The sequence below is a fragment of the Mytilus californianus genome, unplaced genomic scaffold (assembly GCF_021869535.1).
Source record: "Mytilus californianus isolate M0D057914Y unplaced genomic scaffold, xbMytCali1.0.p SCAF_1, whole genome shotgun sequence".
Lineage (NCBI taxonomy): Eukaryota > Metazoa > Mollusca > Bivalvia > Mytilida > Mytilidae > Mytilus > Mytilus californianus.
The window spans coordinates 108,373,827-108,387,148 of record NW_026262581.1 but is presented as its reverse complement, the minus strand read 5'-3'; the positions used below and the strand labels follow the sequence as shown (position 1 = coordinate 108,387,148).

The 13,322-nt window shown below is 32.3% G+C and overlaps 1 protein-coding gene across 1 annotated transcript in view; it reads right to left on the bottom strand.

Moving 5' to 3' along the window:
• The window catches only part of LOC127729959 (pseudouridylate synthase 7 homolog), a 39,422-nt gene extending 27,982 nt beyond the window's left edge, over positions 1 to 11,440 (bottom strand). Inside the window, exons 1-5 of the mRNA XM_052237958.1 lie at positions 11,360 to 11,440; positions 9,405 to 9,680; positions 6,699 to 6,795; positions 4,655 to 4,762; positions 3,790 to 3,922 (exon numbers count right to left, since the gene is read on the bottom strand). Coding sequence (XP_052093918.1) covers positions 3,790 to 3,922; positions 4,655 to 4,762; positions 6,699 to 6,795; positions 9,405 to 9,664 — 598 coding nt within the window. The 5' untranslated portion in view covers positions 9,665 to 9,680; positions 11,360 to 11,440. The remainder of the gene's footprint in view (positions 1 to 3,789; positions 3,923 to 4,654; positions 4,763 to 6,698; positions 6,796 to 9,404; positions 9,681 to 11,359) is intronic.
• Between the last annotated feature and the right edge of the window lie 1,882 nt (positions 11,441 to 13,322).

The following is a 13,322-nucleotide window of genomic DNA, read 5'->3' as shown; positions in this document are numbered from 1 at the left end:
ATCTTAACCTTCGCCAACATTTCTGACTGGTTAGATTTTCTCTAACTATAGTGTTTTCAAGAAAATAGACAAAACTTAAATTCTACCCCTTTATTCTATTTTAAGCCATCTCTGCCATGTTGTTTGGAAGGTAGGGTCAACAGACACATTTTTACATTGGATACCCTTATGATGATTTTGGACAAATCTGGTTAAATTTGGATCAGTAGTTTCCCAGAGGAGAAAAGTTTGGGAAAAAAAAGATGGACGGCAAGTTATGAGAAAAGCTCCCTTGGCCTTTGGCCCAGGTGAGATAAATCAAAGAGCTGATTGCTCTGAGGTGGAAGAAGATGCATAAAAGGTAACTTGAATTACCATAAAAGCAGCCCACACCAACCCAGCCTGCTTTGTCCCATTATTGCTTTCAAGCGCACACGTGAATCTGCTGGTGTTTTACACATCAAACGATGCACCGTCAGTTGACAGAATCACGTGTGCGCTTGACTCTTTTAGCATTTCAAACCTGTTCATTTAAAGTGCTTGACCCATATATCATATTTGTTTTTCATCTAATATTTTTACACAAAAGTATGAGGGTAGAAATGGCATTTTCCGTCAGGAGTCACACAGCCCTTTTCTGAAATTTTTCATGAAAATAAAACTATTGACAGCAATGAATTACTGGTTCAGTACTCGAGCCTCGATAATGTGTCATTTTTGTGTGTACCTGAATGACGAATAACGGTAAAGAGCTGGACTAATCAGTTGTTAAATCCCGTTTTTTATCACTTCTAAAACTTTGAAACGTATTAAGGCAATAAAGGCAATCATAGGGGACATTCCGACAATGACCGACATGAAAACTACGTACTTTCGAAATGGAATCCGTCAACAGACATTAGTTTGTACATTGATATTTCTGTCAACAGACGGTGCAAAACACCAGCAGATTCACGTGTGCGCTTGACTCTTTATTATCGCAATAACATACTTAGATATTCTAACTTTGTTTTAAAAAACACATGTTGTCTAAAACTGAAATATGACTTAATTGATTGCATTAAAGATCTGAATGCAGACGGAACAACTAAATCGGTGTATTTTTTCAAGCATCATTGATTTGAAGTCGTACTCTCCAGTATATACTTGACTTTAACTCAAGATGGATTGTATGAATATATGACAATTCTGTCTGGGACTATTATACTAACTATACTTAGTATAATAGTCCCAGTTTCAGATGCACAATTAAATTTCCCATTTGTGCACATGCGCAGATACGTAACCAACGTGGTTTAAATTAACCCGAATATTCCAGTTGTTTTATTCCGATAATTCCAATCATTAATCTACCAAAGACAATTATTACAACAATCAGTGAGAATTATTATCATGACCTATTAATGCTCCAAAACAAGCCATCAACTTTTAATTAATTTTTTTTCATGTGTGTTCATGAATTTCGAGAATTTATACCATATAAATATCTGAATAAGTTTATTAAACTTTAATACCCATAATATTATTATTTTTTGATAATTGCAAGGATGTATAAAAGGTCCTTGATAAAAGCAGTCAATATAATACTTCCACGATAAAAGTAAGGAGAAGTAACCCAGGGTGAACGTACTCTATGGGGACGAACTCAGGGTGAACGGACCAAGGGCGAACATGTAATCAGGGCGAACCGACCCGATACCAAATTCACACATGCGTACTACAAACTCTACTTTAAAGACATCCGGTTACAAGTAAACAAATAACGTTCATGTAAGATGAGATGAAATCTAATAATTTACATAAATAAAAGGGTTGATATTAATCCATTCAAACATGCGAAATGAAATTATATAACACTAACAATAGTGATCGTTTTTTAAGCCTAACTAATAAATTAAATGATGCAGATGCTTAGATCATGTGTAAACATCGGTGTCAAGATATGGCACGGAAGTTGTTATGTAATTGTAAAGCACAGAAAGGGATATGGCATACGTCCTGGTGACAGTTCAATGATTTTACAGCCAGTAGTAAAGGCTTTCAGAAGACTTGAAGTCTTTCTTCCACCAAAAACTTGCTGGTAAAAGGATTGGAAGAAGAAGGGGATGAAGCTACAGTGGACAAGGCTGTCCTGAATAATACATTTGGGTCAAAGGAATCTTATTTTTTGTATGAGTTTTCTCCCCTTCAATATTTAAACTTTGGTGTTAAGTTGTATTACTCCTTTACACATACATATTAAAGACCGTAGGGGCTTTTGATTTGAGATCAATAACTTTTAATTCAAAAGTCAAGTCAACAATCTAGATTTTGAGCTTAGATTGTAATTGTGACACCTCTGCAACTATAAGAGATAGACAGAGAAAGAAAAGGAGTAAAATGTTTTGGATATTATTGCAAAGATTTGATACATTTGGTTTAAAAGCATTCTGATGACATTTATAAGAGTTATTGCCCCTAGATTGTTTAGAATAATAGTTAATTTGATATAGCTTCATACTGGTACATGATAAAGCTATGGGGTTGGGAGACATACAGCTTTTGAAAAAGTCCACAAGAGGTGAACGGCAGTAGATAATTTTTAACTAATTTCATGTTCCAAATCACTTTGAGGTAGCCTACAAGGTGACATTATGAAAACTGGAATGGCTACTTTCTCTCCTATTTCAAGCCACAGTAAAATGTACATTGAAATGATATATTTTTTTAATCCTTGTAAAGTAAGCTATAATTTGATTCTGGAAGTGACTTAGTAATCTGGGAGTCACTAATGATGTCACTTATTAAAAAAAAAAAAAACTGCTTCGCTGAGCGCAGCTAGATACGCCCGCAGAGGTCCAACCCTGAACAGCTGGGGCAAAAATGGACACAATATTCAAGCTTGATTCAGGTCTGAATTTGGATTGTAATTAAATATTTGACATATAATAGGTTTCTGAATAAATGTAGTCAAAGAACTTGAAATTGGTTATATGAATTGAATTTATATTCAATTAAAGATTTCTTGCTGTTGTGCAATACTTAGTAAATCTGTTGTCAGACTATAAACAAATAAAGTTCAATTAATTCTCAATGTCATATTAGAAATTTATGAAAATAAAAAGGGAGCTTACATCAATAGATATAAACAATTCACCAAAGTTTCATGAGAATTGGTGACAGCATTTTTGAGTTATTGTCCGAAAACTGGAAAATCACCCCTTTTTTTAACGAATAAAACCCCATATCTCAGAAATGTAAAATGTAAAATTTATAAAATTCTAAAGGGAGCTTACATCAGTACATACAAAAAATTCACTAAAGTTTCTTAAGAATTGCTGAAAGCATTTCTGAGTTTTTGTCCGAAAACTGAAAAATCCCCCCTTTTTTTATGAATAAAACCCTGTAACTCGGAAGCATAAAATCTAAAATTTATAAAAATCGAAAGGGAGCTCATGTCAATAGATATATACCATTCACCACAATTTCTTGCAAGTTGGTGAAAGAATTCTTGACTTATTGTCCGAAAACCGGAAAATCCCCCTTTTTTTAATGAATAAAATCCCATAACTCGGAAACGTAAAATCTAAATTTTATAAAAAACGAAAGGGAGCTCACGTCAATAGATATAAACAATTCATCAAAGTTTTATGCACATTGGTTAAAGCATTTTTGAGTTAATGTCTGACATGTTGACGACGGACAGATGGACGGACAGACAGATGGACGGACAACAGTATACCATAATACGTCCCGTAAACGGGCATATAAAAACAACAATCTATGTATTTTTGGAATCTGTATTATAAACTTTCTTTTTATCAAACTTACTCTTAGTATTAGCCTTCTTGACAACTTTAATGACTTTTTTGTCATCTTGGGTAACAGTAGAACTATCTAAACCAGGAAACTTAGATTTAATTGTTTGATGGTACTTGGTTCTAAGTTCCTTGTCATCCATGGACTAGAGAAAAGAAAAGTCAAATACTTTATATATTGCCATGGTCATGTTCTACTTTTAAACTCCCTTCAGACTCAACCATTCTAATTCTCCCTTTTATTCACTGTTTTTTTATTTGAGGCTCTTCTTTAGCTTTTTAAACTAAGCAATGTTCTTATTCAAACAAAACATGGGCTACATGTGTGTGACATTATTATTAAACTTAAAAGAAAGTATATATGCATTTGTACACCTACTAAACAAGATAATTGGTTTGCTAAATAGTTTTCACTTCATCAAAATCAAAATGTCTTCCTTGCTAACATCTTAAAAGGACACTTCTGACGCAAAAGTGTTCAAAATTGTCAAATAAGAATTGAAATCATTTGTGGCAGCCAAACTAACACCCAAGGCTACAATTCTACATAAACTTTGTTATAATTGCCAATAAACCATGAAAACATTAAAATATGAGCATTGAATAATCTTTTAAACAGCCTCTGTTCAATGAATGGATAACGTAGAACTTTAGTTATTGCATTTTAGTCATTTTGAATGATTTTCTTTAGCATTGAAATATAATTGCTAAGTAAATTCATTTATTCCAACTCTATTTCAAAAATACAAAGTGGAGCATTTTAAGAGGTGGTTAGCAATTAACTATAAACATTTTGTTTCCTTTTTAAAAACGTGACCAGAATCATTTGTTTTGTGTGTTGTACATCTGTCTACGTCTATATAAACACTTTTACTTACTTCCATATTTATAAAAGCAGGTGCCATCTCAGATTCTGATTCAGAGGATAATGCTAACAATTTCTTCATTACATCTTCTGGTAACTTAAAACTTTCCTCTTCTTCATCCTATAGAGGAATAAATTCAATTATTCACAATATCATGGAAAATTCAAATTGATAATTCACTAAGCAAACATTCAAATTGATAATTCACTAAGCAAACATTCAAATTGATAATTCACTAAGCAAAATACAGCAAATCAGTTTTTTTTAAGTAAAAGCAAAATAGTTCTAAAAAGGGAGGTACCTATTCTACTTTCTCTGCTACCTAAACATAAACAAATTAAAAGATTAGGATACAGTCAAGTAATTGCTATTCTGATGGAAATGATGAAAATTCCATGCTTTTCTGTGGAAACCCCAGGAATCATACACATCAAAGTAAATAAAAAAGTTTAAATTTCATTTGAAAAAGATGATTCTTGAAAGTTTCACCAAAATTTGTTCACTAAACTGTAGGGGGAATTGTGAATGGGGTGCAAAATTAGCCACCATCAGAATAGCAATTACTTGAAAATTCCATGCTTTTCTGTGGAAACCCCAGGAATTATACACATCAAAGTAAATAAAAAAGCTTAAATTTCAATTGAAAAAGTTGATTTTTGAAAGTTTCACCAAAATTCGTTCACTAAACTGTAGGGGGAACTGTGAATGGGGTGCAAAATTAGCCACCATCAGAATAGCAATTACTTGACTGTATACTAATAAAAAAAATTTGTAAGGGTTCAACGGAACCCAGTGTCTCGCCTACTTTTTCTGTTAATCGCAGGCTAAACAAAAATGAGGAAGTAAATCAATAAAAATATTCCTCTTGATACTATCTTTTGACTGTAAGAAGATTCAGTCCAAGTTTGGTAAAAATCCAGGATAGTTTATGAATCTAATAAATGTTTAAAAACTTTAACTGCAGACTGAATGTAATGTAAACTGGAACTTCTAGATACTAGCATTTGATCATAAACAAGCTTCTGTCCAAGTTTGGTACAAATCCAAAATAGTATAAGAAAGTTATTAAAATTTTTAAAACTTTAACCACAGAGTGAATATGTTGTTTCCTGGCAGAAAATCTAAGTCCATTTAAAAGTAAAATACGTAAAAAATGGATTTAATTTTTTTACAAAATTTTCTTCTAGATACTAGCTTTTGATCATAAACAAGCTTCTGTCCAAGTTTGGTACAAATCCAAAATAGTATAAGAAAGTTATTGAAATTTTAAAAACTTTAACCACAGAGTGAATGTGTTGTTTCCTGGCAGAAAATCTAAGTCCATTTAAAAGTAAAATAAGGAAAAAATGGATTTATTTTTTTACAAAATTTACTTCTAGATACTATCTTATGATCATAAACAAGCTTCTGTCCAAGTTTGGTACAAACCCAGGATAGTTTAAGAAAGTTATTAAATTTTTAAAACTTTAACCACAGAGTGAATGTAATATTTCCCGGCAGAAAAACTAAGTCCATTTATAAGTAAAATACGGAAAAAATGGAATTTTATTTTTACAAAATTTACTTCTGGATACTATCTTATGATCATAAACAAGCTTCTGTCCAAGTTTGGTAGAAATCCAGGATAGTTTAAGAAAGTTATTAAAATTTCAAAAACTTTAACCACAGAGTGAATATTTGTGGACGCCGCCGACTATGACGAAGCCGACGGAATGTAGGATCGCTATGTCTCGCTTTTTCGACTAAACTAAAGTCGAAGGCTCGACAAAAATCAACATTAATATTATCAAGAATATTCTGACCGTATTTTTTTCCATTTTTTGCAATAAGAAAATGTCTGATTGGAAAAGCCATGTAGTTGTTCAGTACAAAGAGTACAAAGAGTAAAATAGTCATAATTTTGTGCCTCAAAGGAATATAGATAATCAAAGACTTCTTTTCAATGGAAGCCCAAAGGTTTTTAATTCAGTTGGTTTATCCACTCATGACACTTTCAGAAACCCTAAATATTCGTTTGATACAGATATAAGAAATTAACGGTATAAAACAAACTTACCTGTACCTTTTCTTCAGATATTTTATCCACTTCTAGTTTTGTTAATTCCACCACTTTACCATTCACATCCACTTCATTCACAATAAAATCGGAGTACCTGTAAATTCAACAAATTTAACAAATAATAACTAATGAACTACATGTATATGACATAAGGGCTAAAACTGAAATAAATAGAATCTATAAACAGACACAAGATCTATCTAGTAAAATCCCTGTATTTATGTACTGGAAAAGTAAAGGAATAGGTTCGATAAGGCCTTAAAATGGCACCCTTTTTTAGCTTATATTTCAAATTATGATTTATTGACCAATATCACACTGAATCATAGCTAATACTGTGACTAGATAGGAAATAAGCCTTTTTGTTGAAAATTTACGTTCCTGCGTTTTATTCATGACATCACAAATACATTTGTAGTATTCATTTTGATTTTCCAAGAAAAATCAATGAAAATGGGTAAATTTCCATTGATTATTGGACAGGAAACATAGAGCGCATACGTTGACAAAAAAGATCTTTAAAAATAATGTTTGTAATGACATTTTACATGTCTAACTTGAATATTTAGTTTGTCGACACCTGCGCTCTATGTTTCCTGGTCCTAAATTTGGCTGAAATCTGACGGATTTTGTTAAATTTCACCAAAATCTCTAATTTTGACCTATTTGGGATGTAAAAATAAACGCTTTAGAATAAAACTTTGACAAAAATAGTTCTATTTAACTTCCTCACATGTCTTTAAGTCAACTTAAAACATTTTTTATCTTGTAACATTGAACTTTATAATCGGGGCCAAATATGGCCCTTAACGAACTTACTCCTTTGTCTCGAACTAATTGTTTTGTAAATATTTTTGTTCTATAAAACCCATTAATGTGGTTAACTAAAATTTTAATAGACTAAGTTTTCCAGTTTTCCTGCAAATGGTACTTGGTTCTCTCTAGGCACTCCGGCTTCTTCCACCAATAAAAACTGGCTGCCATGATATAGCCAAGTGTGTAGAAAGTGGTGTTAAACACTAACAATCAATCAATTGATTATCTTACTCCTTCATTTCACTATAACACAATACTAATGTTTATAATATTATTATTAATCTTAAAGCTTTTAGTTTTGCAAATATTTTAACTTAACAATGAACATAATATTTATTGGATCTTACATTGTACATAGATAAAGGGCTATCTATTCATGATGATTTAATTACAATATGTTGACAAAGTAATTTGATTCTATTAGTACCATGTAAAAGTATGAATTTGTCCCTTGATGCATAATCCTTAAAGCTCTTATAAAGATGAACTTTAGTTAAAACATCATACCCAAATTTGATGGAGAGTAAAAATTGTATGACCCATCTAAAATAAAGGTTTTAAAGTGCCTAGATCTGTTCCGAGTATCAACAATATAATGACCACTCTCCATGCAACCCTATAAAATTTATTCAAACTCCTTCAAACAGGAATAATCTTGTAAACAGGAAATTACTACAGTTTCTGGTCTATAAACTAACCAACTAAGTAGGCTAAGCCATGCATGCAAAGCTAGGGTCTTCAATTGGTCAACATAGAAGTAAATACAAAACTCACTGATCCTTAATTAGGTTAATAAAGGCAACAAATGATCTTAACTAGATAAACTAAATGTTCCAGATTTCAACATTTTTCAAGTTTCAAATAATTCCTTGTTTTAATCCCAATAGCAATAAGCCTGGCTAATCACACCTTTTTATATTTTTTTCTTACATATTACATTTAATCAGAATTACTCATGAAACATAAAAGTCTAGCAACAAAAGTTGAAATGGTAATGTATTAAATTCAAGTCTTCTACCTAATTCACTTTACCAAAAGACTGAAGCAACATGATAAATAAATCAGTACTTTACTTAATATGAGAAATTTATACATATATGTTGGACTTGGAGTTTTGATTGGGACGCTGAAGTGCAATGGTCATGCTGAAGTGTGATGGTCTCCCCCTGTTTTTAAGCGTGTTGGCTAGTTTAAAATCTGTAAATATTATGAGAAGTAGATTTTGTTATTAGTCAGTATATAAATTTGCATTCATTATTGTCCATAAAACATTTATGGTATTTCGGTATTGATGATATGCATGTGTATGGTTGAAATAAGAGAATTTGTACCATCCTATAATAAGCCTGCTTACCATACAAATTAGGATTATGTCATTATCATATACTGTTTGAATATCATCTGCAACATTTGAAATACAATATATTTCATACTATGTATTTCCTTATTTAAAGTTGCATACTAAATGAGAGATCTGAAATTCTTCCTAATTAATTTTGCAGCATACTGTCAACTATTTACTAAAAAATCTGAAACACTTTATCAGCTTTCAACAAACAAATTGACTTCTACATCGACATATGATTATGAAAACATTGACAATTAAGTTTGTGTAGTCCATCACACTTCAGCATTACCACCAACGCACTTCGGTGTAGCTATCAACAAGATAGCGTCACAATGCCCCATCGCACCTTGGCGAGATAAAAAATGCACTTCAGTTTCAAACCATGGCACTTCAGCATGACCATCTCGTTTGGTAGTACCATTGCAGTTTAGAGTCATACATATATACTGCATGTGAAACAATAGTCATTCCCTATCAAATATTTTTCCTTTTTTATACAAAGGAGTTGGGGCTATAAAATTATTTTTTGGGGAACTTACCTTTGTTTAATGACTCCATGGCAGCCAGGTAAATCATTAATATAACAGAGTATGCCTACGTCTGTTTCTTTAACAAACTTGACATCTTCTGTCCAACTATTTGAACAACTGACTTCTTTATTATCTGTTTCCTTGGTTACTGGACTACTGTCACATGATATATCATCATATTGATTATCCACCCTACATATAGGGTTTGTGATAGCATCAGTTTCAGGTGGACCACTTTCAAGTCTGGCTTTCTTTGTCTCTGGCTCCATTTACTTATTATCTAAACTAAATGCAAAAAGAATGCAAATATATTTCTGTTGAATAATCAGCTATACATGTAAATGAATGAGGCATAGGATAAGGGAATTACTAGTACAATGAGCATGGATCTAATCTGATGTTTCAGATACTTTCTACTTGGTGGATAAAATTCATTGGACCATATGAATTCCTCACGGTACTTTAGTGCCAGGAAATAAAACGAAACAAATTCTGGTATTTAATTTAACTAGCAAAGGTATATCTGGAGGAGAGAGTATATCTAGCTTTTAAGCAAAAACAGTACCAAACACAAATCACAAAGCATACAGACTTCTGGCAGGTAAGGTGCATTCACCCAATAAGACACATTATTTTGATACCGACTTTTTCATGATATAGAAGATTCTTTATAAAGTAGTTCCAAATGGAAGAAATATTCTGTAATAATATTTCCTCTGGAACAACATGAACAATATTTGTTCCTAGCGGAATATTAAAAAAGATTATAGAATATTTGTTCCAACAGGAACAGATATTGTGGCATTGTTTATGACAATATTTCCAGTGGAACTTCTGTTAGGCATAACAAATAAACATTTACAAGTTGACTTTGCTCTTCTTCACACAATGTCACAGGGGGTAAACATAAAATGGTGCATCCAACTAGTCAAAAGGGGCAATTTTGTTCTTGAATTGACTTGCCCTTTAAATAGCATTAATAAATAAAATAAATTGACTAAGCAGGTAAATTGAATTTGTGTTAAAGCTTGCCCGGTAAAAGATCAAATAAACAGATCAGTGTTCCTGAATGGTCATTGGCCTGGGTATCAAAAGAAAAGTTAGATGAATGTTTGTTTTTTTTTAAACAAATTAATTTTTTAAGCTTGTATTACGTCGTTACATTAAGATTCCAAGTTCCTTGTGATGTATCCTGTTATATTCCACTGAATACAGAGGTAACGTCACAGTACCCAAATTGCACCTATTCAACAAAAATAGCTGTGAAAATCTTACAAGTTTTCTTTGAGACTAAATAATTTGTATTTTTATGATTTGACATTATAGACGTCTTTTAACATTGGTAACTATATTCATATATACAAAAAACGTTCACAGTATATATTTCAACAGATGAAGCACACTGGAAAAAGTAAAATCTACTGAACGTTCACAAAAAGTCATCTTTTAAAAATGAGCAAATAAAATATGTTACAAGCATCTATTTCTTAAAAAATGAATACTAAGCATGGACTAATGTCAAATTGTTCTAAATACTTGAAGAAATAAAACAAAACAACTGTTATTCGATTTTTAAGGATGTGAATTAAAGCATGGTTGCAATTTGGGTACTCCTCATTACTGAATCATGGATCGTTTGGAGGTCGGTTCAAACCCATTTTTCTATGATTTACTATGGATTCAAAATTAAATTGGTGTAACTGTACAGCAAAAAAGGATACATCTACAAAATAAACACAGAATGGTAACTTTTGTCTGGATCGTTAAAAAACGTAGGTGAAAAAACTGTCAAAATAGGTGCAATTTGGGTACCATCACGTTAAGTATTTTGACAAAATGGTTATCAATCATGAAGGATCTGAAAAAAAAATCTGCTGTTACATCGCAATGGGGAATAAATAATCAAGGATGAATATAAAAACGGCGGCATATATCAGTTCCCTTCATTTTAAACAGCTGCTTACAGACAGGTTTCCAAGTTTCACGTGTTGTTTCACTTTGATGATGGCGGATATGACGTTACTTTCAGTTTTCGCCTTAAAGTGTTGATACAAATAACAACATGTGCCAAAGCAAGTTATGCTGCTTAAACATCTACCGTCATCTTTTTTTCTGAACCATCGAATTTTCCGATAAGTTCTTTTAAGTGTCTGTTTTAGAGTTTTCATTTTCTTTTCCTCATAGACAAAGGCAACAGTAGTATACCGCTGTTCGAAATTCATAAATCGATTGAGAAAAAAATAAATCCGGGTTACAAACTAAAACCGAGGGAAACACATCAAATATAAGAGGAGAACTACGACACAACAGAAACACAACATTAAAATGTAACACACACAGAAACGAACTGTAATATAACAATGGCCATTTTCCTGACTTGGTACAGGACATTTTAAGAAAAAAATGGTGGGTTGAACCTGGTTTTGTGGCTAGCCAAACCTCCCGCTTTTATGGCAATGTTAAATATAACTTTAAAATGACAACATAACATGACAGGAATACAATACAAATAAATGGGATAACATATAGGACAGAGAAACATACGAATAATAGCTAACAAAAGGTACCAGGTATAAAATTAATACGCAAGACGCGCGTTTCGTCCACACAAGACTAACCAGTGACGAAAAAAAAAAAGTAAAAAAAGTACGAAAGCCAAAACAAGTACAAAGTTGAAGAGCACTGTGGACCAAAAGTTCCAAAAAGTCGTGCCAAATACGGCTAAGGTTATATGTCTGGGATAAGAAAATCCTTAGTATTTAGAATAATTCATAGCCGTGTTGCAACTTCCAAGCAAGGACCGAAGCTCATAAACTCGGCAATCACGATTGGACTTCGGGAAAGGTCGGAGAGCCGACAACCTTGCTTCGGAAGTTGAGCCGTGTTGTAGACATGCATTCCGGATTCAAACATGTTATTGTCCCCGCAGACAAAACCCCAAACAATATGGTCTGTGTGCTTAACAAAGGGATTTTGTCTGGAAAATTCACATATAATGTGACTGAAAAAATTGCATGTTTTTAAAATTTTTAAATTTGAGAAATTTTAATAGCATACCCAGTTTTACAACTATGAACACTAGTGGTCTTACATCCTGTCGATATTTATGTTTGGGCATCGCAAACAGTCATACCTTTCTTCGTTTTTATACTAAATCCAATGGATGTGTACTGATTGACTGATTCTTTAAATGTTGTGTATAAATGAAAAAGAAAAATCACGTCTATCTTTTTATTTGACATTGATTTAACAGTACTAATGAACCATGAAAACTTGAGAAGTAAAAGTCAGATAAATGAACACAATACAAAGGTTAGATAAATCTATACACACATACATGAACACAATACAAAATGAAGTTAAATCTGTCAAACAAACATGTGCACCATATAAGAGAGGCGAAAGATACCAAAGAGATATTCAAAGAAGACTAACTGCATTATGAATGTTGTTGCAGAGAACTGAAAATTTTGATTTTGGGAAGCTAGAATCATTCCTGTTGTCGTAAAGTTTTGTTCACAACTGACCCTTGTTGACAATTTCTATATATGAATCAGATTTAACTGTGTGTGCAGTAGTATCCTTTATTTCAAGTTATATTTGATAGATGGAACATAGTCACCAAACTTTTTTTTGTGAGAAGACATCATCTATAGCTAAACGCGAAATTGGAGGAGATACCATAATGCAGGCTTGTGTTAATCTTCCTAAGAAGTCCTTGTATGAGGTCTGCTTCAATTGAATAAAGATACATTTCGACAAAAAGAGGAGCACAGTTGGTTCCCGTAAGGGAGCTACCATTTGATTTTTATGGGGGGCTAGGATGAAAAATTTTGTCCTGCATTTTTTTTTAGTTGTAATCTCTGTCCTGCCTTTTTATTTTTCACTCTATTCGGTCCTGTCTTTTTTTTTTTATTAGTTTATCCT